Source organism: Erpetoichthys calabaricus, chromosome 4 (genome assembly GCF_900747795.2).
Source record: "Erpetoichthys calabaricus chromosome 4, fErpCal1.3, whole genome shotgun sequence".
In the NCBI taxonomy this organism is placed as follows: domain Eukaryota; kingdom Metazoa; phylum Chordata; class Cladistia; order Polypteriformes; family Polypteridae; genus Erpetoichthys; species Erpetoichthys calabaricus.
The window spans coordinates 146,681,993-146,709,138 of NC_041397.2; the positions used below are offsets into that span (position 1 = coordinate 146,681,993).

At 38.2% G+C, this 27,146-nt stretch overlaps 1 protein-coding gene across 1 annotated transcript in view; it reads left to right on the forward strand.

Moving 5' to 3' along the window:
• LOC114642871 (nectin-3-like) overlaps nt 1-27,146 on the forward strand; it is a 513,459-nt gene that overhangs the window by 362,196 nt on the left and 124,117 nt on the right. Inside the window, exon 6 of the mRNA XM_051926988.1 lies at nt 20,515-20,653. Within this exon, the coding sequence (XP_051782948.1) occupies nt 20,515-20,653 (139 nt within the window). The remainder of the gene's footprint in view (nt 1-20,514; nt 20,654-27,146) is intronic.

Consider the following 27,146-nt stretch of genomic DNA (forward strand, 5'->3'; position numbering starts at 1 on the left):
AGCTGATCTAATTAATTTCAGTAGGTCATTCCAGAGTCTGGGCGCTATGCAGCTGAAGGCCTTGTCACCCATGGAGTGTAGATTAGTGTGGGGCACAACAAGATTACCAGAATCAGAGGACATTAGTGGGCGGACAGGCACATAGTAATGGAGAAGGTCATTGATGTAGTTTGCCGCGAGGTTATTTAAGGCTTTGTAGGTTATTAGTAGGATTTTATATTTGATTCTGTAAGACACAGGAAGCCAGTGAAGGCGCAACAGGATGGGTGTGATGTACTCGCTACTGCTGGTTCGTGTAAGGACTCTTGCAGCTGAGTTTTGAATAAGCTGGTGCTGTGATACAAGATTAGAAGGGGCACCTGCCAGCAGTGAGTTACAATAATCGATGTGGGATGTGATAAAAGCATGGACAAGTTTCTCAGCATTAGAAAAGGAGAGGACGGAGCGAACACGGGATATGTTATGGAGGTGAAAGTAAGAAAGTTTCTTAATGTGATTTATGTGGGTGGAATAAGAAAGGGAGGAATCAAAAATGATACCAAGATTCTTTGCAGTAGAGGCTTGTCTGATGAGATCACCGCCAAGATGGACTGGGAAGGAGCTCATTTTATTAAGTTGTACTTTAGTCCCAATTTGCAGGAGGTTAGTTTTGTTGCAATTTAATTTTAACGAGTTCTGCTCCATCCAGGTATTAATTTCACTGAGGCAGGTTGTGAGCTGAGAAAGCTCTGATGAAGTTCCACTTTTAACATTGAAATAAAGTTGAGTATCATCTGCATAAAAATGATAACCCAGTCCATAACTACGAATAATATGGCCAAGGGGAAGCATATAAATACAGAAGAGAAGAGAGCCGAGGACAGAGCCCTGAGGAGCTCCTTGTGTGACTGGCGCTGAGCTGGATCTGCTGTTGCCAAGACTAACAAACTCTTGCCTATCAGTCTGATAGGACTTGAACCACTGGAGGGCAGTGCCAGAGATACCCAGCATGTTCTCCATTCTGGACAGTAGAATGTCAAGTCTCACTGTGTCAAATGCTGCACTGAGGTCTAATACGCATAGACCGATATTGCAATCAGGACAGCACATGGGTGTCCCTTTGTAGGCTTATACATTTTTCTGTTGCTTGCACACGAGAGGGTAGAATGTCAAGTGCCTGACCTGCACAATTGATGCACCCCTTGTGTTATTGCAGGCTACCACAGCACCAGGCTTAGTGACTTCCACATTTTCCCTGACTTCAAACCTTGACAGTTGCCGTTTTGTGAAGAGTGCTTAAGGGCTAATGCCTTGCTTGGCTTTGTACTTACAGTATTTTGCCTTTTTGTCCTGCAGCTACTGTTGCATTTTGGTGAAGCTTCACCTGACCAAATTCACTGGCTATATCATGGCAGTTCAGCCATATACTGCTGTATCATGCATCAGTTCCACTATCTGTGGCAATGTCTGATTACCACTTCATATCGTTATCACTATCAATACCTTTATGTCTTTTTTTTGCCATTGTGTTTTTCGTTGGTGGCTCCGCCCCATTCATGAATATTGATGATTTAACTTAGAATTACCATAAAGTGGCAGAGGGCAAAGACTTTTTTTGCTTCATGATGATATTTCATCTACTAGATAGCAGTAGAATTATGTCCCAAAAGTTATTCTGGCTTAATAATATAAAGCATATCATTGCATGTCACTGCGAGCATAGAATTCAAATCCCAAATCATGCTCAGGGTAGACATGCAGGAGGTCAAACATCACACACCTGGGGCCTCATGTATAACGGTGTGCGTAGAACTCACACTATAACATGGCGTAAGCACAAAAGCGGGAATGTGCGTACGCACAGAAAAAGCCAGATGCAAGAATCTGTACGTACGCAAACTTTCACGTTCTTCCACTACATAAATCCCGATCAGTGTGAAAAGTAACGCACGTGCATGCACCTTCTGTCCTGCCCCAACTCCTCCCAGAATTATGCCTCTTTGAATATGCAAATGATATAAATAGCCTTCTGTGAAAAGACAATGATGAAAGCACGGGGGAAATATAAGAATTTCAGCGAATACCAAGTGGAGGCAAAGGAAAAATGTACTATTTGTTGGTTTAAACAATGGTATAATCAACAAAAGAAAGTTGATCGAGTGACATAGTGTCAGAGAAACTCGAAAGCTCAAGTTCACAAAGTCGCACAGTGCCCGAAATAAAAAAGAAGTTGTCACATATCAAAGTCGGTGTGAAAAAGCTACTCGTAGCGGACCGTCTGAGTATCATATGAAAGCTTATTAGGGTACAGAGAAAAAAAATAGGCACACAGTGAGGAAAAAAGCACGAAATGTCAACTTTAATCTTGAAATTTCCACTTTAATCATGTAGTTTATTTTGTCATTAAAGTAGAACATCATAAACTTCATCTTAAAATCGTTTATTTTACTAGTTTCTCAAAACCCATCGTAACTAAAGTAGGAAGTTAAATGCTTTGTTCTGTGTTTGATCTTCTGTGTGCTCTATGTATGTGAATCACTACGTGCTTCCGTTCTTTCTCTTTCTCCGACAGGACACAGAATCCATTACATTCATGGTATTACAGCTCTCTGAATAATTAAAATACTGAGATGTATACGTGATATCTTTTTCATGATGATAGGAATGAAAGCATGTTATTAAACATGGGAACATGGTGGCGCAGTGATTGTTCATATCTCACGCAAGAGGCTTGCTGCGCCATGCGCGACCTTCGATGAAATAATTTATTACAGTACGGTCTCTTTTAAACGTACTAACCTCCAATTCCTGTCCTTACTTTTTTTTCTCCAAATACCCAATCGCCATACAATCAGCTCTGTAATAGACGTTAAGCCATATGTAAGCTTAGAACACCGATTCTTCAAAACTTTTAAGGAACATTGAAATATCTTCGTAGTACATGTTTAATTATTCTATCCGTCTATCCTTCCAGTGTCGCGTCAGCACCAGCAATAATACAGCGCAAGGCACGAGCTATCTGTGAACTAGCTAGTGCTGCGGCACCGTGTCCTCACATGTTTAATTATTAACAATACAGATTATTTAAATGAAGTTAAAGTTTTATCTGTATACTATAAGCAACATATTTTGCTACATTTCATCTTAAAAATGATATCGTCATCATACGCGCTTTATAAAGTGGCGCAGGTTATGCAATATTATAACTGTAGTGCAAGTTTACAGTGGGGTAATTGTACTTATAAGTACAAACAGTTCTACAAGGAGCACTTGATTGAGTGCGTTTATAGTTCTTGGGATGAAACTGTTTCTGAAACGTGAGGTCCGTACAGGTTAAGACTGACGTGTGTTGCCGTGGCTGAGGTTGTGTTTGCTTGAAACTGTATACCGATAATGCTCTTTCCGATCAGCTGCTGCTGTGATTCCCCACTCAGATACAGTGATATAAATACTCCGAGTGGTGCAGTGAGAGTAATATGGAAAAAGATGATACGCTGTGGCAACCCTTAACGGGAGCAGCTGAAAGAAGAACAAGATGCAGTGAGAGTAACAACACTAAAGCAGTTATGGTATTTGGAATACTATGGCTATTCCCTGGATCATTATATTGCTACAGGTTAATTACAATCAGATGCATTACACTAATAAACAATATGCAGTTAGTTTCAATGTATTTATAAAGCCGCGTCAGGAATGTGAGTCTAAGAAAGAAAGGGTAACCACACAGGAACAGTAGCACTGCTTTGACGCTGGGTGCCGCCAGTCTGCAAAACCGAGCGGAGAAATTGCGTACGCCAGGGTATGAGGTACCATGGAAATGTGTGTGGCTTTACGCCAAGTTTAGGTTTTATACATCGCGATTTGAGCGTGAAAATGTTCGTACGCAACATTTCTGTGCGTACGCACCGTTTATACATGAGGCCCCAGATCTTTTTTAGATTTGTCCTAACTTCACTGCTACAGTTGTGTGCTTTCAGTTAAGTTTCATTAAGTTTAAAAAAAAAAAAAAGATGATATCAGATCACTTGAAGTAGTAACACACTGTTTTGACACAGTTCACAATAATCCAGCAGTTAATCTGACATGGACAAAGTAAAGAAAAAAAATCATATGATTTGAGTACAACTGTTGAAATCCTGGTGCACATATTTAATCACAAACACATACAACTGCACATATTGAATCACATCCACACAATTAAGGACAGAACATGTCCAATGGTGAAGTTATTCATGATAAAATGATGATGCACTTAAATACAAATTAAATAATCCTGACAAATTTGGTACACAGTTTTGGACAGCTGCAAAAGAAAAAAAAATATTAAATGCTTTTCCTTATTTGTGGGAAGGTTATATTTGATTACCAGACAAAGACAGACTGCAACTGTAGTGAGGCCACTCATTAGCCTTTCATAAGTAATGGAAGAAATATTTTCACATTATTCTTTCATGACAAATAACTTACTTGCCAAAAAAGATATGCCTTCTCTGCAGCTAACTGCAAAAACAATGAGACAGAAACTTTCACCCCTATTTGAAAGGAAACATAAAACATGGTTAAGGTGGCAGACACCATTAAAATGTGAGGCGGTGAGAGGTGAGAGGATACATGTGCAATAAAACAAAGGTAAATGTTTTTGGCGCAAAAGCTTCTTACAAAGTGCAAAAATGAGTGTGGCCTGCTGATGGAGACTGTTTTGTAATCAGTCCATCATGCTATTTTCCATTTACCCTAAGTTCTTGTCAATAAGCCGCGGCTTATCTAAGGAAAAAAGTTGTGAAAATGAAAAAATAGAATATCGGCTTATACATAAGTCCGGCTTATACATCCATCGCGGGGGTTGCGTTCCAGAGCCACCCGCGAAATAAGAATATCCGCGAAGTAGAAACCATATGTTTATATGGTTATTTTTATATTGTCATGCTTGGGTCACAGATTTGCGCAGAAACACAGGAGGTTGTAGAGAGACAGGAACGTTATTCAAACACTGCAAACAAACATTTGTCTCTTTTTCAAAAGTTTAAACTGTGCTCCATGACAAGACAGAGATGACAGTTCTGTCTCACAATTAAAAGAATGCAAACATATCTTCCTTTTCAAAGGAGTGCAAAGCAAGCAGTCAAAAAAAAAATCAATAGGGTTTTTTGGCTTTTAAGTATGCGAAGCACCGCCGGTACAAAGCTGTTGAAGGCGGCAGCTCACACCCCCTCTGTCAGGAGCAGGAAGAGAGAGGAAGAGAGAGAGAGAGAGAGATAGAGAGAAATAGAGAGAGACAGATAAAAAAAATCAATACGTGCCCTTTGAGCTTTTAAGTATGCGAAGCTCCGTGCAGCATTTCTTTCAGGAAGCAGCTGCACACAGCCCCCCTGCTCACACCCCCCTACGTCAGCGCAAGAGAGAGAGAGAGAGAGAAAGTAAGCTGGATAGCTTCTCAGCCATCTGCCAATAGCGTCCCTTGTATGAAATCAACTGGGCAAACCAACTGAGGAAGCATGTACCAGAAATTAAAAGACCCATTGTCCGCAGAAATCCGCGATATATATTTAAATATGCTTACATATAAAATCACAATTTAAATGACCGCTACGCGCTCGTGTTGACTCGGCGACGCCCAGAGCAGAAAGAACGCGCTCCGGCCGCTCCAACCGCGCCATGCGGGGAGTGAGAGAGACGGCAATATCTCACACTCTCTCCCCCCTTAAAGAAATTAAATGGGCGCGAGTGAGACCACTGACCTCCCTCCCTTCTATTAGTTATAGGTTATAGTACGTTCGGCTTATCTATGATACGATTTTATTTTAAAAATTCGTATGATTTTTGGTCTCCGGCTAATACATGAGTCCGGCTTATAGACAAGAACTTAGGGTACATAAATATTCCATGAAGTACAGTATTAAATGTCTTTTTTATAAAATAATTTTATATAAAAATATAACTTTAGTATGTGATGTTTCCCGTTGATTGAAAAGCACTGAAGCAGCTTTATGCCAATCAGCAGCATGACATTGAAAAGATCACTTGTGTTATATCACCCTTTCATGTCCCTCTTGCTCCTGGTAGAAAAATACAGTTGCAGGTGGGAGGAAGCACACACAATAAAAATAAAAACTATTTAAAGTTTCACTGTAAAGATGTGTGCTGACTGCTGATGTAGACTGTCTTATAATAAGACTACATTACAATTTCATCTACAAATGACTGCATAAGCAGTGCTGAGAAGCAGCAATGGAAACTGAATACTGACATTTAATTGAATATATATACCAAGTGCCAACATTTATTTATTTTTAGGTTCACTGAAGCTGTATTAAGCTATCTGTGGTCTTTGTGCATGGAACAGTAGGTGTTTATTATAAGGAATGGGCCATTAGTGAGAACAAAAGAATTTAGACATCACTTGACATAGTTGTGGTGGTTACCATAATGAAAAAAACTGATGGTTTTAATATTTGAAAGTGGAAAGGCTGTTCTCTCCTATATGATAGGACCTGCCCATTTCACTTGTGGCACTAAAAACTATCCAACCAAAAATAAAAACCAGTTTGTTACTGGAAGAGATGCGTGAAAATGAAAAGTTAAATGTGGTCCAAAGTAATTGGTACTACAGTGGAGAGATAGAGGTTCAAAGCAGTTTTAAATATTGATACTGTGACAAGTATTTCATCATAGTAGATATTCAGAATCTAGTATGTATGAATATGACATCTTGACTATAGGTTAAATACACAATACTTCAAAGTAGGTATATTTGATCAAAATATTTGGAATTAAAGTGTTAACATTAATGCTAAGATTCAGCTATATTCATTAAATTTTCTGTGAAGGAGTGCTCACAGAAATAATGGCACACTACTCACTAGGGCTGTGCAATGTCTTTAAAGTTCATATCATCATTTCAAAACATTGACGATGTATGATAATATCACTTGTGCCAGGCGTGGCAAGATGTTTGTGGATTATGAATTAGCTGCTCTATCCACGTACCAATGTATAGTGTCTACACAGGTAGGGGAATTAATTCATACATCTTCTGCTGTTATTATAGGCGTTTCACACCTAGTTTATTTGGATCAGTTTTTTTTCAGAAGCTGGTGAGATTTCCACTAAAGTCTGGTTTATTTAGGTTAATTTGAACATGCCAATTGCACTCTGGTGGTCTTAGTGCAGTACCAAGTGTACCCTGCAGTAGTTCACATGAGGTATGAATGTGATCTGACCAGGGACTAATCTACATTAAATACTGTGTTATACTGATAAAATTGTGCATACTGTAGTAGTCATGGTATGCATCTGCTCTCGGTAATAGGGAATTTTATTCACAGCACAATGAGTCAAGGTTAAACACCGAGTATTTAAAACAATAAAAAGGTCAAAATAAATAGATACAAATATAACACAATTTGCATAAAATAACTCACATAATTAACAGTCAGTCAAAGCAATCCAATTAATTGTTTCCGGCTCAATGCTTCTCTTGTGCACAGAATTAGACAGAAGTTGTAAATTTACTTGTGTTATCGTTGATCAAAACACAAACAGAGGTGATGAGAAATGAGACCAAAGAGCACACCTTCCTAATCTTACATTATGAAAGTGATGCATGCAGATGGGTTTTGGTGGCATACATTCTCTCAATGCACACATTATCTTTGAAAGTTAACAAAATGGTAATCAGACTTCCCAGACTTATTATTAACAAATATATACAAGAATTGGGGCAGTAAATATGTGATCTGAGATAAACTAAGCTGAGTTTATGTCCATATGGTGGCTACTAAGTGAAGGAAAGGAAACTTACAAAGGTGAAAGGATGCCTAGAATGGACTGTGTATCATTACGGAACTTGGGCAATCCAGGGCTCAGGTGTTAGAAGTTGATCTGGACAAAGCTAATTCCCTGAAACAATTTTTAAATAGATTTTCCCTTCCTCTATCACCTTCTTCAAATGACCAGTCTTCTTATACCAAAACCTACATCAACAACACCTACCACTTCAACTGGAATGACCAGTGACACGTCCACCTCTGACCATCAGTGTGGACTGTCCATAACTGGAGTTCAAGTAAGGAGATAACTGATGAAGCTACACACAGGAAAAGCTGCAGGACCAGATGGAGTAAGACAGTTCTTAAGGCCAGTGCTGACTAACAGATGAGACAGAGTGTAGGAGTCAGGTGGAGAACTTTGTTTCTTGGTGCAAAAGGAATTGCCTGCATTTTATCAGGAAAACCAAGGAACTGGTTTTTGATTTTTTGCTGCACCAAAGCGCCTCCATGTCCAGTCAATATTAAAGAAGAGGAAGCAGAGTTCACAACTAACAGGTTGAACTGGTCTTGGAACACAGTGGAACTATATAAGAAAGGGCAGAGCAGATCCTTATTCCTCATTATACTGCATTCCTTTAATGTGGGAAGTGACATCCTTCACATCTTCTATAACTCTGTAATGGCCAGTGCTATTTTCTACGCTGTAGTGTGCTTCAAGAGTGCCCCACCGAATAAACAAGCTAATTAAAAGGGCAAGCTCAGTTATAGGACACACTCTGGACCAACCCCCACCAACCTCCGAGTTACTTTATAGTCATTTCTGTGTGGGTTCAGACCAAAGTGTATACAGTGCATCCGGAAAGTATTCACAGCGCATCACTTTTTCCACATTTTATGATGTTACAGTCTTATTCCAAAATGGATTAAATTAATTTTTTTCCTCAGAATTCTACACACAACACCCGATAATGACAACATGAAAAAAGTTTACTTGAGGTTTTTGAAAATTTATTAAAAATAAAAAAATTGAGAAAGCACATGTACATAAATATTCACAGCCTTTGCCGTGAAGCTTGAAATTGAGCTCAGGTGCATCCTGTTTCCCCTGACCATCCTTGGAGTCCACCTGTGGTAAATTCAGTTGATTGGACATGATTTGCAAAGGCACACACCTGTCTATATAAGGTCCCACAGTTGACAGTTCATGTCAGAGCACAAACCAAGCATGAAGTCAAAGGAATTGTCTGTAGACCTCCAAGACAGGATTGTCTCGAGGCTCAAATCTGGGGAAGGTTACAGAAAAATTTCTGCTGCTTTGAAGGTCCCAATGAGCACAGTGGCCTCCATCATTCGTAAGTGGAAGAAGTTCGAAACCACCAGGACTCTTCCTAGAGCTGGCCGGCCATCTAAACTGAGCGATCGGGGGAGAAAGGCCTTAGTCAGGGAGGTGACCAAGAACCCAATGGTCACTCTGTCAGAGCTCCAGAGGTCTTCTGTGGAGAGAGAAGAACCTTCCAGAAGGACAGCCATCTCTGCAGCAATCCACCAATCAGACCTGTATGGTAGAGTGGCCAGACGGAAGCCACTCCTTAGTAAAAGGCACATGGCAGCCCACCTGGAATTTGCCAAAAGGCACCTGAAGGACTCTCAGACCATGAGAAAGAAAATTCTCTGGTCTGATGAGACAAAGATTGAACTCTTTGGTGTGAATGCCAGGCGTCACGTTTGGAGGAAACCTGGCACCATCCCTACAGTGAAGCATGGTGGTGGCAGCATCATGCTGTGGGGATGATTTTCAGCGGCAGGAACTGGGAGACTAGTCAGGATAAAGGGAAAGATGACTGCAGCAATGTACAGAGACATCCTGGATGAAAACCTGCTCCAGAGCGCTCTTGACCTCAGACAGGGCGACGGTTCATCTTTCAGCAGGACAATGACCCTAAGCACACAGCCAAGATATCAAAGGGGTGGCTTCAGGACAACTCTGTGATTGTCCTTGAGTGGCCCAGCCACAGCCCAGACTTGAATTCGATTGAACATCTCTGGAGAGATCTTAAAATGGCTGTGCACCGACGCTTCCCATCCAACCTGATGGAGCTTGAGAGGTGCTGCAAAGAGGAATGGGCGAAACTGGCCAAGGATAGGTGTGCCAAGCTTGTGGCATCATATTCAAAACGACTTGAGGCTGTAATTGCTGCCAAAGGTGCATCGATAAAGTATTGAGCAAAGGCTGTGAATACTTATGTACATGTGATTTCTCAGCTTTTTTATTTTTAATAAACTTGCAAAAACCTCAAGTAAACTTTTTTTCACGTTGTCATTATGGGGTGTTGTGTGTAGAATTCTGAGGAAAAAAATGAATTTAATCCATTTTGGAATAAGGTTGTAACATAACAAAATGTGGAAAAAGTGATGCGCTGTGAATACTTTCCAGATGCACTGTGTGTGTGTGTGTGTATATATATATATATATATATATATATATATATATATATATATATTTACTTATCTACCTATTTATGTATTTATTTAAAGAGCTTCTGTAAAAAGCCTAATTTCTCCCTGGAGACAAATAACATCTATCTATTGGAAAGTAAATATGGAACATCATACATTAAATAAAACTTACCTGGTATATCTACTGTCATAAAACTGAATCATGTGCCCCCATGCAGAGCAGTCACACAGGATTTCTTTTAAATGCTCACTTATTTCAAACTTGTTCTTTTAGTACCAAATGTAGTAGCTACTTCCACTTGTTTCATAATAGGCTGATCCTCCAGTTAGCTAAAACCACCCAATTTACTGAGATTGCACAGGTGGTGAACAGGCTGAGGGTAGGGAAGGCTACAAAGGCTACAGGGGTCTGTAGTATCCCTGGTGAACTTCTCCAGGCTGGTGGTAAGGCTGTTCTCCTGACATTGTAAGCAATCTTTACTTCCATTTGGGAGACGGGCGTCTTCCCAGCTAACTGGAAAATAGAACTTTGTCCCTACCTAGAAAAGAAAGGTTGATCTCTTGGCTTATAGCAGGTAAGGTCCTTGCTAGAGGCACCCTCAATAGGATCCATAATCACATGTTCACCTACCAGCAACTGTAGCAGTCTGGTTTTACTGTATGCGTAAGTATTCTACCATCTATTGCATCCTAGCACTTAAGGTACTCATTGAGCACAGACGCAAATAAATTTCGGCAGAAGTTCTTTGCAGCCTTTGTTGATTTTCATAAAGCGTTCAACTCTGTTGATTGAGCTGCCCTTTGAGGCATCTTGCGACTTAGCGGGATCCCCTCGAAGTCACTGGATGTCTTGCCTGTGCACTGTACTGTAAATGTTGTGCAGAGTGGAGGAAAACCTCTGTTTTTTCCAGTTAATTCTCGGGGTCACCAGAGGTGTGCTTGTGCTCCTACTCTCTTCAATGCTTGCAAGATTTGGGAAAAAAAAATTGTGATGAATGCAGTTTTGCACTTTGAGGGAATTTCTGTAAATGTATGGAATCTAATGATGATTTTTATTTACGTCAATCAATGATAGATAATCTCATCGACCATCGTCTCAGCCCTGCTACTTACCTTTTTTCCATAAAAAAATGTGCTGTCATCCACTACATATAAAAGATCCCAAAATTTCTGAGCCCAAATATTAGCTGTACAATTGTACAAGTAGAAAGTCTGAAGCATCAGTCCTGCTACATTTTTATATGTATGAAACATTCCAGTTTTTAAACATGGTTTATATTTCAAATGAAGAAATAATTCAAAATAAGAGATAGTGTTAGCCAAGTAAAATGAAATACATTGATAAAAAGTTTTTAAAAAATTGATATTGATGATTGGCATAGTGTTTTGTGAAGCAACTGTTTACTCAGTGTTATTTGAAACAATGGCAGCAAGAGTTTGTAAAATCCTGCTATGGATCTATTTGGAGTTGAGCAGCTTTTACTGTCCATTAATTTGACTATATTTATTATTTCAGAAATTGTTAAGGTTGCTCTAAAGATATTCATTTAGTTTCCTATACTTTTGTATCAATCCCAATTAGAAAATGATTAATTTGAGGGGTTTATTAGCAGATTCAGAAGTCTGTAGTAATACTTGGGTATGTGAATATTTACATTTTTAAACAAAAGGATGTAGTAACATGCAATAGCAATACTGTTTGTCTGCTGTCCAGATTCATAATGCACAAGATGTGATTAAAGCAATAGGATTTTTTATTTTTTTTTCAGATCAAACTGAAGTCTGTGAGGTACAGACAGTCACCAATACTAGTAACTAGTACATATTTGGCAATTACAATAACCACATAATGTGTTGCTTACTATTATGCAAAATGTAGTATACTTTTTGAACTTTTATATAATTGTTGTGTGACATGTGGCATTTTAATATAAAACTCCTTTGTCTATCTGTAAGGGAAAGCAGGCTTCATAGTTGCATGATAAAATAATGAAATTAAGTAATTATGAGAAGCTATATCATTTGTTCACCTTGAAACAAGTAAATACCACAATATTGACATGAACAGGAATGATTAAAATGTGCTTTTTAAAAGCTGTTTTGCATTTAAAGAGTAGTTAAAATGTATATATAAATTTCAACCTGGTTACAGGGGTACTATAAAGGTAATGTCTTCAGCCCAAATAGAAGAATGTCCAGGCATCTAAAATTGCATTAGCTTTCTAGACATCAACATACAGAGAGGCAAATGTTGAAAAGTGAATGCACTTTCACTTTACTTTGTTAATTTTTTTTTATAGTTTATACAAAAAGACCCTTTCCTCTTCATTAAGCAGAAAAGGATAATCTAAATGGATTCATTGCTTATTACACACTATCTACACAGACAGGTGGACAATGAGGCAGGGTGGTAACATGTCAGTTTAGAGTAACCTGTTAAAAATACATTTTTGAAAACGAGGCTTTTGAATGAATGACTTCAAACAGGATTATGAAAACAATTTGGTAGCATTCTTCCAAAATACTGTTGTAAGCTGTTTAAGCATTTGGAGAAAACAAAGATATATGCAATGATTAATTTAAAATGTTTGAACTATAGTTCAACCACATCAACCAACACGAAACATTGTGAAATGATGACTAGTTTGTCACACGGATTCAATCATAAGCCCTCCTCCGAGAAGAATTCTTAGTGAGTCTGAGTCTCCAGGCATTATCATTCCATATAGCTTTCAGATTCACTACAATTGGTTTATTTTGGCAGGCTAGTTTAGCCTAATGATTGCTGCCAATACAAACACATCTCATCATTTGTCTTGGGAAAGTATTTACATTTGCAAGGTAAGTTTTTATCTTTGATGTTGATTTATTTATTTAGAATAAAAAACATTCTTGAACATTTATCATTATTTTCATTAATGGACTGGGTAAATACATTTTATAGAGGTTTTCAAAGAGGACAGGAAAATGGAGGAAATGCAGAAAATCAGTAACAGTCTCTAAAAAAAAAAAAAAAAAAAATTCAATTGTTCACTTAAGCCTGAATAGTTTTTTCATGATTTAAAATTTTTTTTCCTGTTTTGAACATTAGCCTGCAAGAATTTAGTATAGTCCTTTGCTGGGGGCTAAACGGTATAACAAAATGTCTATGAAGCACCTTCAAAACAAGTCATTGAGCAGGGCAAGTTATGCATATCTGATATGCCATGTGGATGATGTTGTTTTTGGTAATTTGCTATTTTGTTTCATCTCCAGTTGGTCATATATCGAACCCAGGACACAATAAGCAATATAGGTATCATACCATGGAATGGCCATTAAAGCATGGCTGCAAATACTCGGTGAACTCAGAGCTAAAATACTGCATGTAAATATGGAAACAAGAACTGGAAGAGGGTTTCTGCACCACCAGACCCATCTACATTTGGGCCAAGATATAATAAGTAGCTTATTATCTGGATAAAAACAGATATAATCACATCGGTATTCAAAAATATTTAAAAATTATTTGCCCTTAATGCAAACCATATGGTGACATAATATTGCTAAATAAAAATTAGCAAGCACAAAATGGAGAAAAAACAGTACATCCATGAACTAGACTTTTCAACTTTATTTTTATTAGACACAGTTAGCAATACTGTATCAGGTGAAATAAAAAAACAGATTTAAATTCTGTTAAATGTTGGTATACTAAAATATTCTAAAAAATAAAGACACAAAGACAACCTGTAAGCAAAAAAAAGTTTACAACTGCATTTCAAGCAATAGATCATGCTGGTACTTCATGGATCCAGCATCCTGAGGTCAAATTTCATCACCAGTTATTGTTCATGTTAGCAAATCTCTTGTGTGTCAGTGTGATCTTTCCTGTAGATATTTTCTTCCCATCCACCAAAGATATTCATGTTAGGCTAGATGGTGAGTAAAAGTCAGCCCATGTATGGATGTGTATGAGGTGGACCTTGTGGTGTACCAGAGTTTGGTCCTTGGCTCTTTCCATCCTTGTTGCCAGTGCTAGGGAGGAAGACTCCAAACTTCTATGGCTCTTAATTGGATTAAGTGGGTTTGAGAATATTATGTTGTGCACACAGTAGCACATTACCGTTACAGCCAATGGCCCCAGTAATTACATCTATACATTTAGAATGTTAAATGTGCATAAAGCAGTATGCAATTTTCTGTATTTTCTGGTTTCAGATGAATGATTTATGGATCCACTATCCTAGCATCTAAATAAGTTTAAATCAAATGTTACAGTATATTCCAATCCTAAATTCACATATCCAACAATAGTCTTTCAACATATGCAGAAAATGCATTTTCAGCAAAAGTGTAATTAAATAATTTTGTAAGTCAGTGACTTCCACATGAATTAAAATGCATACACACTAAACCTACTCAAGTAAGACATTTTTCTCAGTTTCACAGACATCAAGACAACAATATTAATTCATCCTCCTAATATATTTAAAGCAGTATGTTTTTAGAAACTTTTCTGGTAGCTGTTGTAAGAAGCCGCCTATTCTGGCAGCAAGAGGCATCTGGAGGACGCTGCTACACAGTGAGGAGGGGTCAGTGTGAGAAATTATCACAGGGAGAAGACAACATCTGGTTTCACTGTGTTGTGAGTTGAGGAAAGAAAGATAATAAAAATAAAATTGCGAAGTTGAAAAAAAAAAAAAGTATCGTCTCATAACGACGAAGAATATGCAACACTTGTATTGCCTATGCAAGAAATGGATGAATGGATGAAGAAAATCACCATGAAGACATTCGTAAATCAGCATTTAAATTTGAGGATTTGCTTCACCGCATTGAACCATTCAAAAAACATCGAAGCATGGAGCTTTATCCTGTTGGAGCTGCAAGCCTGCAGTCACATGTTGATAGTAAAATCTTGAAATGTGTCGCATTAATTTCTGAGGATGTGTTCAGAGGGTGCATAAACTTTGGGAACACATGGCAGCCATGATGTGTACCCTTACGTGTTTTGAGCATGAAGTATAAACTGGCCCTAATACCAACAACCAACATGCCAAAGGATGCTAGTTTATCTGCAGAAACCCCCATGTATATTAATACACTGAGTCAAAGAATTTCATCTAACCATAGTTTGGATTTTAGATGGACAATGAAGCTCCAACAAGAACAATCATTAGAGCATGTTAAACTTCAAACAGAGGGCACTGAAACCGGGAAGTTTCAATATGTCACATAATCAGAACATTAAATTAATTTTGTAAATGCAAACTCTGCTTCAGTGCTACCAGATTACAGACAGATTTGTGCATGCAAAACACTGCAGTGTATATACCGTATATACTCGCATATAAGTCGGGTCTTGAAACCTGAAAAATCGATCATAAAATCAGACCCTGACCTATATGCTCATTCAAAAATGCGATACTTAAATTTATTTATTTATTTTTTACATCATCTTGCTTCCTCCAATCTTGCATCAGTATCTCAGACACAAATTTTGCTGCAACAGCACAGTTAATTTCTTTCGCCACTTCAAAGACTTCTAATTTAAAACCAGCTTCATATTTTCTTCTGATCGAACGCTCCATCTTAGATACGGGATGCTCTTACAATAAAGGTGTATGAGGGTGTGAGATACAAAAAATACAAAACAGTGCAAAAGTCGCTTCAAAATAGTTTGGGTATTACCGTGTGGTCACATAGGCACAATACATAAAAAAAGGGCAGTGTGCGCCATGGTTACTCTCTCAGGTGGGCGTTAGTATATCATAATCTCTTGGACCAATAGCATGAGTTTTCAGCATTCGACTTGTACGACCGACATTATAAAATACCAGAAATGATGCTGTAAAATCAAGTCCCGACGTATCCGCGGGAGAACTTAAACTCAAGTATATACGGTAAGTTTGAAAAACAGCATTTCTGCTTGAGCATCACTTCATTACAACCTATAAGAAAGGAAATTGGGGAATGCTCACCACCATGCAAATGCAGTTATCCATTTCTAAAACATACTAATCTTGGAGATAAACTGTTTACATTTTTGTCACCTCTTTAATTACATATTTTGTCAGAATACTGAATTCTTGTAATTTTCTAAACAATTTGGCAGAAGGAAATTTCTTTATATATGCACCATCTAACTACAGAACACTGTCTCGAATTTTAAATGCTTTGAAATGTATTTGCAAAACAATAAAGTAACTGGAACAATTCCCCCCATTAACAGAAACTTCTGAAAGTAAAATGCACGTTGTGATTTGAATACAGTAATCCCTCGCTACTTCGCGGTTCACTTTTCGCGGATTCACGACTTCGCGGGTTTTTAAATACAAGTGATTGCCCGCCTATCGCGGAAGTTATGTTCCAGACCCATCAGCAACAGGAGAAAATCCACGCTATAGAAAGACCATATAAATAAACATTTTTATAGTTTAAGCCTTAAAATACCCATCCCACATGCTTTAAACACATGTAAACTTATAAAACACACTTTGTTAACACATATGATATGTGGATGTCGGGCTAAAGATATGAGTAACATCTCACTATTATAAAACATTTTAACTTCACGCAAGACAAGACAGTGAGACAGGAAAATAGGTGCTGTACAGGCTTTTAAATTATTGACACGCAGAGCGACAAGCAGCACAAAGCCAGCAGAAAGTCCACTTCTCCTTAGCGTTCATTCAGCTCCCCACCCCCTTGACAACACGAAGTGGCAGGAGCGTACTGCGCCTCCGGGGAGGGGGGTTTGAGCGAACGTGCGTTCAGCCCTCACACACCCCCACTCCTCCTCCTCCTCCTTCCAAAAGCGCAGAGCGACAAACAGGCTTTTTGGCAGAAGCAGCACAAAGTCCATTTCTGCTCAGCGTGAGTTCAGCTGCCCCCCTTCATAAAGAGAGTGCAGACACATCGACGTCTGATCGCTGCATGCAGTGTGCAGTGTTGGTCTGCGGTGTTTAAGAATGTAGAAAGTGTTTAAGAGCATAGGAAGTATTTATAAGAGTGTGGGAAAGGTTAACAAGAGAGTGAGAAAGGTTTATAAGAGTGTGGGAAGGGTTTATAAAGCCTTAAAATATGTATAAATAATAAAATAAATATAGGTCGCTACTTCACGGATTTTCATCTATCGCGGGGGGCTCTGGAACGTAACCCCCGCGATAGGTGAGGGATGACTGTAAATTATTCTTTTGTTACCAGAAATCAAAAGGAATTTGTTTGCAGCAAAGATGACGAACAGAACAAATCATTGAAAATAACACTTTCATTATAGAAATTAAAACAAAAATTGTAAAATGAGCAACAATAATCAGAATATACTAAGCCTTATGGGTAGCAGAGAAAAAAAAAGAAAATATTTAAGATATAAACGCTAGTGATAATCAAATAGCCAGCAATTCACCATTTTTCCATTAAGTAAATGACAGACCTAAGCTAGTTTGGTCCTCCTTGTGAAACATGAGTGTGCCTGTCTACAGCCAGGTCCTCTCCCCTCCTCAAGAAATCTAGGAATACAAACAGATTAGGATGACCATGACAAAAATATTGTAGTCTAAGGTACTATGATGCTGATAGATCTCCAATGGATTGGTCTTCTAAGGTGCATACTCAAGCTCTGCTGAAATGCTAGAACTAAATGAAAACACCCACGTCCTATCTGTCCTACCAGCGTGTTCTCTGCTGGTCTCCTCAAACTTCCACTATTTGATTCAGTGTATATGTGTGCTCACCTTCCTGCTAGTTTCCGTCGCACAGTGTATCTTGATGATGTAGCCACTTATCCACGGTGACATTTCAATTATTTGTGTACGTTGCAGTAAATTCACAAGTCAATCAAAAGCAATAATGGTACTTTTACACACTTAAGGGTATTTTCCTTCTGTGTTTTCAGCTCTCTCATGATTAAAATATGCAATTTACACACATGTGCTGAGGCTAGCAGCGCTTCACAGCTAAGGGAATCTGCTTTTGTCAAAGATCTCATCTGTATCAAGCCATATACAGTGAAAGGCTGAGATTCGCAGCTTTCGAATGATGTATAGTTGTCTATGACTGGTCAATTGTACTACATGTCACAGCTGTGTATAAAAGGCAAGAAATAAATTGTTTGTTTGGCAGCTTATCCTTTATGCACCATTACACACAAAGCTTGAGTAGGATTCTGATCAGTTTTGAATTTATGCTGTGCTTCACTTATAAGTGCTACTTAGTATAACTTTGAAGTGCATGGCATGCAGTTTTTACAGTTCAAGCTTCATGAGTTCTATTACCATTCCTAGAGGCAGTCTACTGCACGTTCTCCCTATGTTAGTTTTCTGAGCAGTGCTCTTTCAATTTCAACTCCATGCATCTGCAACATTCCTTTGTGTACCGGTGAGCTCTGTTATTATGTATATGCACCTCTCAGAAGTTTCATGTAAGCCCCACCCTGAGCCCCCTGTCGATCAAATGTACTTGTATAACGCAGTCACTGCATCATGAGCACATGAGAAAAACAAAAAAAAGCCTTTTCAGCTTGTGACTTATTCACAGTGGAATTCACCAGGAATACATTCCCCCCAGTTTGATAACACTGTGCAATATTTTTTATTTATCCTGTTTCTAATCATGCTCAATTCATGCAGAAACAAGTGTGATTACAAAGGTGAAGTAAAAAACACTGGTCTTTGTTTTGGTGTTGCTGAAAATGAGCACAATACGCAGAAAAAAAATATCACACGGTGTTTGTGGTTAGTGCCTTCAGTGAGGGGGGCTAGTAGAGATTATTCCGTGAACAAGTCTTATGTGTTCATGACCCAAAGGTGGCTGAGAAACTCTGATTTAGGTGTGTTTGACTAGCTCTGGGGGAGCCTGAATAGGGCTGTTTCCTGCCTTGTGCACCATTGGAAGAAGCTGGTATGAAATGTATGTACTGTAGGTACTTAATTTATTCTTGCTGTGAAATGCAAGAAAAAAGCAACAACAAAATAAATAAAAACACACTAAACTTCTGTGGGGGAACTGCAACAGAAGGCAGTGGAAGATGTATGAACTGCAGGAGAAAACCCCAATCTGTTGTACAAAATGTCAGGTTTCCTCATGTCTAGTTTTAAACAGAATCTCTGGCATGGCCTGGCATGAATAATAATTTTGTAAGTAAAGGTTTGGATGAGTACATAATTATTATGTATGTAAATTGTTTACTTATTGCTTCAGTTGATCTTTTCCTCTGAATATGTCTCCATGCATGCCCACACCATTGCTACAAATATGGGTTCCGATCTTTCTTCTCACTCACCCCATGTTTACTGACCACACTGCATGAATTTTTCCTGCAGTACAATAGAACCACTAATTTGTGTCCTTCCCCTCCTAAGCAACATTCATGTCCATATACTTAAGACGAGTTTAATACGCAATACATTATGAACTCTCACAATACTACAGGAGGTCAAGGACTCCCAAGCTTTACAGTTCCCCTTTCAAGTTTAATGTACTGAATGGCCAGCACATCATGCTATCAATGTTATGCCAGCAGTCCTGAAAATTGGCTGATTTTATATTTGCCTTATACTGTATGCTTTACTCTATATACCCATATTCTCTGTAGATATAGTAAGTGACATTTCATTGCTCAATTACATTGTGTCAAAGTTGCATTGCACAGAAAAGCTGATCAATTTAATTCTGTAATTTAAATGCATTTATTTAATTTTCCTTTTTTTAGTTTGACACCTTACAGCTCATTATTGTTGGGACATCTCTCAAAGTCAGAGTTCTCTTTTAAACTGAGTTCTGGAGTTGGAGAGTTTAATTTAGCGTTCAGTGATATAAATGGTGCAGGGTGAAGAAAGGAATAATCCAGTCCATTAGGATGCATAAAGAGGGTGCAGTATGTGGGACATTTCCATTAATCATGCCCATACATTAAATGCTGACTTTTAAAAGGACCCCCTCAACAATTCGGAGGACAATATTATGCCATCATCTCCCCAAAATGAATTTATACTGTATAATTCTGCAACATTGCCTATGCCTTGGTACTACATATAACCGTTTTATATAAGGCGTTTTGTAAAATGGTTATGATTTTTATAAAATTTTAGTTTAAAGAAACCTCAGTGAAACAAGACTCATTAACTTGCAGACATATCAGCAACTTTCTTAAAGGAAAATGGTACTTCAGGAACTTTTAGTTACGTCATCCACTGCTACATTTCCTGTTGAATTGTCTGTAATTGGTCTGAGATCATATTAGGCCACAATAATGTAGCTCTGCTGTCAAAAAATGAATCCTTCCATGTACGTGAAGTTCATTAACGCTTATTTGAATGTGTTTCAGATGTCCCATCAAAGCAGACCTCCTCTGTTGCGGTGGCAGGAGCTGTCATGGGAGCTGTGTTAGCTTTGTTACTCATTGCTATATTCATTATTGTTCTTCTGACACCAAGAAAAAGGAAACCTTCATATCTGGATAAAGTGTAAGTATTCACGTATGAAGTGTAATTTTAAAGAAATATGAAACCTATTTAGAGTAGTCATTTAAATACTGGCTGTTAAACAGAGCAGGGCCACACTATTGTGCCAGCTCAGCTATGACATGAACATTAGGCCAATTAAGCTTGACTTTTGCTGAAACTGGCAGCTTGACTCCACGAGGTAATGAAGGTTAAATAAAAAGCATGAACGAGGAGAAGAGCAGACTGATTTTGTTTAATGTAAAATTTCTCCTGCAGGAAATCGCATGTCATCATGATCCTGAAGTGGACATTTGGGTTAGACAATGGATTTTCAATGATTTTAAATAGATACAGTACCTGTATATATGTTTATTCACAGTAAGCAATATCATTTAATTTTGTCACTTTGCAAGAATATTTTATAGATATTAGTGGTGTTGCCATAATGTAAAAATGATGCTGAATTAAAACCCTATGACTAACATAATGAAAAATACATCTTATTCAATCAAAACTGAACTCACAGAATTGTTTTAATAATAAGGTAGCTGTATAAATCTAACTCAAAATTAAGAAAATAAATAAATGAATGAATGATCATACATACTGGCTTTAAGTTGCTATTTCTAGCAATTACTTTTAAGTAATGAATGCCTGAGGAAAAATAAGTTGGATTGGGTTACCAAGTACACAATATGATGTTTTTGTTAAACATTTTCCAAGTTATTTTTCTTGGCAGAGAAATTCTATAATTCCTTAAAGTTATGAACTGGGGTCAATGCTGCAGATTTTTCCTAGTGATTGCCGCGCATTTTGTATAGAGGGAAACAAAATTAAAGATAGTTAGCAAACTTGTATTTTCCTCAGGTACAGCAGATATTGTATAGTACAGTTTTGGAAGATGATTGATGCTGGGTTGTTTTTGATAAACTAGCAAAACTGTCACACACCCAACATCACAAAAGCAGCCTCTCTTGTACATTAGAACAATCTAGATGAGAACAGGCCATTCAGCCCAACAAAGCTCGCCAGTCCAGGACAGGAGTTTAAGGACACGACTGAAATACTTTAACCATTGGGTGTTTCATTGCATAAAAGTTTACAGTCTATTGGTTGTAACTTTTTTAAAATGTCACTGAACTTTATCAGTCTAACGATTTTACCTTAGTATCATTTTCTGCTAGTATAAGCATCTATTAAAACTGAATTAAACAAGTTATGTAAAATAATAAGCAGTGGCAGCTGGTGAAAAATTTGGGGGTGGGGGGTACGGTTTTTGTGGGGACAAACTAAAGCAGCTCTTATAGAGTGCGTTTCACATCTTATGTATTATATAGTGCCTTTTGTGGTCCTCATCATAGTTGTCAATGCACATCTTGGCCTGTTCAGTACCACACCCAGTTCTCCATTCTGCCAAAACCAACACCATAATGTCTGCACACTCACCTCCCCAATCTTCCAATAATGTGCGTTTCTGTATCCTATAATACATCTATGTCATAAGTCCAATCCAAATCTTATTCTGCTCTACTAATTCTGCTAATAGCGAGCCCAGTTCTTGGCCATTTCCACTCTACTCCATAAATCCACATCATACAATCACTAGTCCTCTGATTTGCATCCCAGTTTATCATTAACCACACCCACAGAATCATTTCCACCCTAATTTTGTTCTATACTTGCTGCCAGACTGCCCAGTCCTTGGCAAGTTTGCCAGGCTTACCTCACCTGGGCATAAATTCACATTGTAAGATCCACAGACCCTGACATCTTAAAACATAACTCGCCCCTCAACCTGTTTTGTACTACATCCACAAGATAAGTCCAACCTAAATCTTATTCTCCCTTTACGATTAGAATACCTATATTTCCTTAAACAAATTTTGCCCCGCTCTCCTTCAGGCCTGAAAATTTCTTAGTTACTTTAATTAAATTGAGTCATTTCACTAAACCTGCCAAAAAATTAGCCTTATACTATTGTCTATATCAGTGTTTCCCACTGTAGTGGGGGACTTTTTGTAACCAAAATCATCTCAAGGCACATCACCATCTTACTAATGACAAACACACATACTGTATCTCATACACTTGCTCAGCTCCCCAAAGCAGCAGGACTACCGGAGAAGTTGGTATAAAAAGGAGCTCAGAGATCAGCACTTAGTGAGCACTTTGGTGGCATCTCTAAGCTGCTTTGAACATTTGCCCTTCTCTTTATGCCTCAGAAGCAACTTGTATACCCACTATCTACCAGCGCTCCAGGGCAGATGGACTCTAGCAGCCTGGAGACACATCCAAAGTACTCTAACATGGCGATCACAGAGCTGCTTTTATGCCAATATCTCCAGGTAGACCTATCCTCCTCTAGACAGGTCTCGACCACCTGCAAAGCTTGTGTAAGAAAAAAGTCTTTGTGTAAGCTTGACCTCAATCACTTGCCTGCTGCTGAATTCTTAAGTCAGATCAGTCTGGTCTAAGCTCCTTTATCTTAGTTTTTTTTCTTCTAGTGAACCGATTTATGAAGGGATGTTTCATTAACTAAATTTTCATTAATTTCTGAAGTTCCACATAAAGTTGCAATCTCCCTAAAGTTGTGCTCACTTATTTGTATTTATATCAATGGTGGGTGTGAACTGTGAATCATTGACTTGAACATGACGTAGTGCGTCGACGATTGTCCAATCACATTAGATTAAAAAAACCTAAAACAATACTAATTTGGTGCCAATAAATATGGGAGTGTCTGGGGTGCAGAGAGCTGCTTACCCAGAAAAATGTGAAAGCAGCAAATTAAAGGGCAGCCTCAGGTCACCTGTTCGCCAAAAGATCAATGACTTACATAGACTTTCATTTGGCTGGAGCCCTTCACTCAGGAAATAGGTATTTACACAGAAATTAAACAAACAAAAAACAATTTTTAATTGATGTTGGTATGCACTGACACTAGGCATGTAGTACCAACAAAACAAATTTCATTTAATTTATTTCATTTTGCATTAGCTAATTATATAAAGTTTAAAATATTTGGAGGGAGGGTGGCACTTCAGCACCCTGCATTACAAACAGCCACTGAAGTTATGTAAAATGAATAGAATTGGATCATACCGTGTAGCCAAAAATAACAATACCATAATGCTACAATAATATGAAAATTCCATATAGGAGTAACCTTAACAAAATGTAAATAGTTTACCTGAATAAATTACATTGAAGTAACTTCATATTTATAAGCCGAAATAATGCAGAAATATAGGTCAATGTAAAAGTTAACAATTTAACTTAAAAGGATAATGTCTTTCTGCGGTGGGTTGGCACCCTGCCCGGGATTGGTTCCTGCCTTGTGCCCTGTGTTGGCTGGGTTTGGCTCCAGCAGACCCCCCTGACCCTGTGTTCGGATTCAGCGGGTTGGAAAATGGATGGATGGATGAATGGATAATGTCTTTGCATTTTATGAACAATTACACTTCAAATTTAACTTCCCATCAACAATTTTTCCACTTCATTCAAAACAAACTTCGGTAAAAGGAACCTACCCAATTTCCCTCATCTTCCACCCATTTCTATTACAGAGGCAATACTAATCATCCTTGAACACAAACAGCTTCTCACCAATATATAAAAACTATAAAGCCTTTTCTTTCAAAGATGCCAGGGTACATTGGGGAAAGGATCTGTCACTTAACATCTCTGAAAAAGGAGAAGGTCAAACAAACTACCTCAAACCTCACTACTAGCACATAGACTTATCTTACTCTAATGGAAGAATCCCAGCCCACCCGTTGTAAGTCAGTGGGTAACTGATGTTCTATACCATTTGAAATTGGAGAAAAAAAATTAAATTCTCACTTAGAGGATGTGTTCAAAACATTTTTAAAATATGGAAAGGACTAATTCATTAGATCTTGGAATACGCATTTATATCGGGGGGGAAAGGACATTGTCATTTCTTAGTTTTTTTAAAGATTTGTTCTTGCTGTTTCTCTTCTCTCGGGCTTGGGTTGAATCATGGTTTGTTAAGTTTGGCATGATTGTATGGAATGTTGTTTTCTTCAAATAAAATTAATAAAGATTTATTTCAGTGCAGTTTCATTCATGAAATACATAAAGGAGGCATAATCACAGGAATAAGACTGTTTCAAATAAATAGAACAGAAAACAAACATTAGCTGGGATTCACTGTGCAGAATCACCCTGTCCAACATAGGATGGTTTTTCTAGTTACTCACTGTCTAAACCGCATAAGAACTTGACTCAACTCATCTTCTGTTTGATAATTGAGAGCAGTTTTGAAATGCCACCCTGGGAGAGCTTCTGGCACAGTATGCACTATTATCTTTTATTTTAGGAGTGCCCTCTGAAAGATTTGAGTCTATCCCAAAAAAACTGTTTCTGGTGGCCCTGGTTACCCTTGAACTACTGAGCTCTGCAGTGTGAGGACCCTGTTGTGCCTCCTAACAGTCTGGGGAAGTTCTCAATGCCTTCTGGCTGACCTCAATAACATCTGTAACAGTGACCACAGAGAAATTATTTCCAGGGTACTTTATTAACAAATGTATCATACCATCCCTGACAGCTGTTTACTTACATTGGTACTTAAAGAGGCTCCAAGTTAATACTGTGGGCTCTTCTTTTTAGAAGTACAGTACCTCTCCTTTGTATTACACCAGTGCACCTAGTGCCCCCTTAAAACTTCATGGCAGTTGAGCAACCTGTTAAACCATATATGAATTAGTAATGAATAGAACCCAGAGCCGAGTGTTGAACTGATCTAATACCCACCAGTCAATCCTAGCATATCCTCACTTCTGGTGTTGTCTTCTAGGTCTGTCCTTTAGACAATCTGTCCTTCTGTTTGAGGTCATCTGAAAGGACACCACCTCTCTTTATTAGAGTGTTTAGAACACATGGCCTGACATAAAATAGCATGACTAGATACAGAAGCTGATCACTGACCCTTGGCAGAGTGTGCTCTGGCACCAGGTGCACTTAAAACCTTGTGTTCAAATATGTTAATACACAGTCTGACTAGTACAGAAGTTGAAAATCTAACTCACAGTCACATCTAGATATCTTCAGGAGGGTAGCCGTCATTCTTTGCATTAACAAATCCAATGTCTAAAAGGCAGAATACTTTGAATAGTTGGTAGGCTTCTGTTTACACACACATTTACATTTATTTGCTTGGCAGATGCTTTTATCCAAAGAGTCTTACAAAACAGGGCAGAAGTTAACTGTCAAAGCTCTGTATACAGCACAGGCTGACTTGCCTGCTTCCTCTACCCAATCTCCAAATCTAACCATGTTGGCTCTCCCTGAGCACATATAAACCAAAATGAGTTTCCAAGAGTGGAACGTGCGCCAAAGTGTCAAGTAGCAAGTGAAGAGGTGAAGGAAACCTGTACTGGTAAATGAAAAGTACCTCTACATGCCAGTGTATTTAACGAACTTTGAGGAAGTGATAGGGCCTACAAATAGTGAGGTAGCCGTGGAAAGGAATTCCTTTGGAGGAACCCAGTAATAGGCATTCAAAGGAATTCCACCAGGGTGGTAAGTGACACCAGAAGTTTTTCACATGGTACTAGTGACAGCCTACTGTCCAGCAGCTAGAAGGAAATGGTGCCAAAGCATCAGTTTTGTTTTGTTCCTGTTTTCATTTTTAGCTATTTTCTAACACGCCATTGATTGTTTTGTATTTTTAATTTTTTCTCTTTTTGCATGGCAAGGCCACTTGATAAGAGAGTATGTTAAGTTGCTGTAGTAAGTACAGTCACCCAAGTGCAGTGTTTAAGCCAAACTCGCAGCCACTGTAGACTGTGGTGGAACTGGCATCTTTGCCTGTGTTCCTGCTCCTTCTTCCCTTAACATTTGATAAAAAATCTTTTGCTTTTCTTTTTTATTTTAATTCTTCTTGTCAACGTTTGGGTTCTTTTATTAGTGAGATTATAATTCCTGGTGCTTTACATAGTTAGATCTGTTCACTAGGTTTGAATTGCTCAGATCTATTTGTTTAATTGACTCTCTAGATCAGGGGTCCTTAATCACAGTCCTGGAGAGCCGCAGTGGCTGCAGGTTTTTGTTCCAACCCAGTTGCTTAATTAGAAAGTAATTCTTACCAATACTTTAATTTCATGGCTTGCTAGTGCTTTAACTCTGTCCTGCCAGGTCATTCTCATATCCTAGATTTTCTTCTCCTTTCTAAAAGGTATCATCCAAATGATTTGAAGGCTAAAATGGAGAAGTAATTCTCAGTCCTTCACTTTTTTCTCTTCACTTTCCTTCCAAGTATTAAATTAAACCCAACAGTGCATGATAAATACACACGGGTGTAAATGGTAACAAGCTAAATGGAGAAATGCTGATCTCTTTTGTCATTTTCAGGTTATTGCTAATTAGGAACAATTAAAAACCAAGAATGCAGCTGTTTAAGATTTTGAATCCTTATTGCTTACTTTAGTCTTAATGAGCGAGACAACTAAAGTGAAGCAGAAGTGTTACTTGAGCAATAAGTGCTTATTAA